At 31.9% G+C, this 733-nt stretch overlaps 1 protein-coding gene across 1 annotated transcript in view; it reads right to left on the bottom strand.

The window, feature by feature from the left end:
* LOC104769886 (stearoyl-[acyl-carrier-protein] 9-desaturase 1, chloroplastic) overlaps positions 1–727 on the bottom strand; it is a 2,724-nt gene extending 1,997 nt beyond the window's left edge. The window contains exon 1 of the mRNA XM_010494206.1: positions 533–727. Within this exon, the coding sequence (XP_010492508.1) occupies positions 533–672 (140 nt within the window). The 5' untranslated portion in view covers positions 673–727. The remainder of the gene's footprint in view (positions 1–532) is intronic.

The raw sequence follows: 733 nt of genomic DNA, 5'->3' as shown, positions 1-733 counted from the left end.
TTTTTTTTTTTTTTTTTTTGCGGAATGTGACAAGGTCTTATTCGTATACACTAGCAATAAATTAAGAAAGGATTGATGAGAACATTGTGCTGATAGGCCAACAACCAAATTAAATAATACTTCTATTCAAAAAAAATAGGGAAACAATCCATGCATGCATATGCTGAAGTGTCAACTATTTGAAGTAGAATTACAAGGTTATCACACACTCGTGATTAATCTTGTTTTTGTACAAAAGATTTCAAACATGTTTACAAATTCAGCAGAAAGCAAAGATATTGATCATTTGAAATTTTTTCTTGTTCATAGTTACGTGGGAACAGAGCACACAAGCGTAATATATATATATATATATATATATATATATATATATATGTTTACCATAAGCAATCACAAAACGAAATTCATCTACATTTTGATTAGAAAATTTTGTAGAATCAAAGTGTGGATATCAAAATCCAATGTAGAATATAGATCAGGGTAAAAAAACAGAGGAGGCAAAATTGAAATGATCAAGGCGAGAGAAACTCACGTGGAAACGGAACGGAGAGTGGAGGAAGCCATGAAAACTCTGGAAGATCTAGAGCCATGAGGATGAGGATGAGAAGAACGATGATACAATGATGAGGGTGAGGAAAAAGCGATCCGATCCATAGCCATAGCCATAGCCATTGTTTTAGTGACCCCTTAGCCAAAACCAAACAAAATATAAAAAAAAAAAAAAAAAAAAAAA

Source organism: Camelina sativa, chromosome 20 (genome assembly GCF_000633955.1).
Source record: "Camelina sativa cultivar DH55 chromosome 20, Cs, whole genome shotgun sequence".
NCBI classification, from domain to species: domain Eukaryota; kingdom Viridiplantae; phylum Streptophyta; class Magnoliopsida; order Brassicales; family Brassicaceae; genus Camelina; species Camelina sativa.
This window is presented reverse-complemented; position numbering and strand designations above follow the sequence as displayed.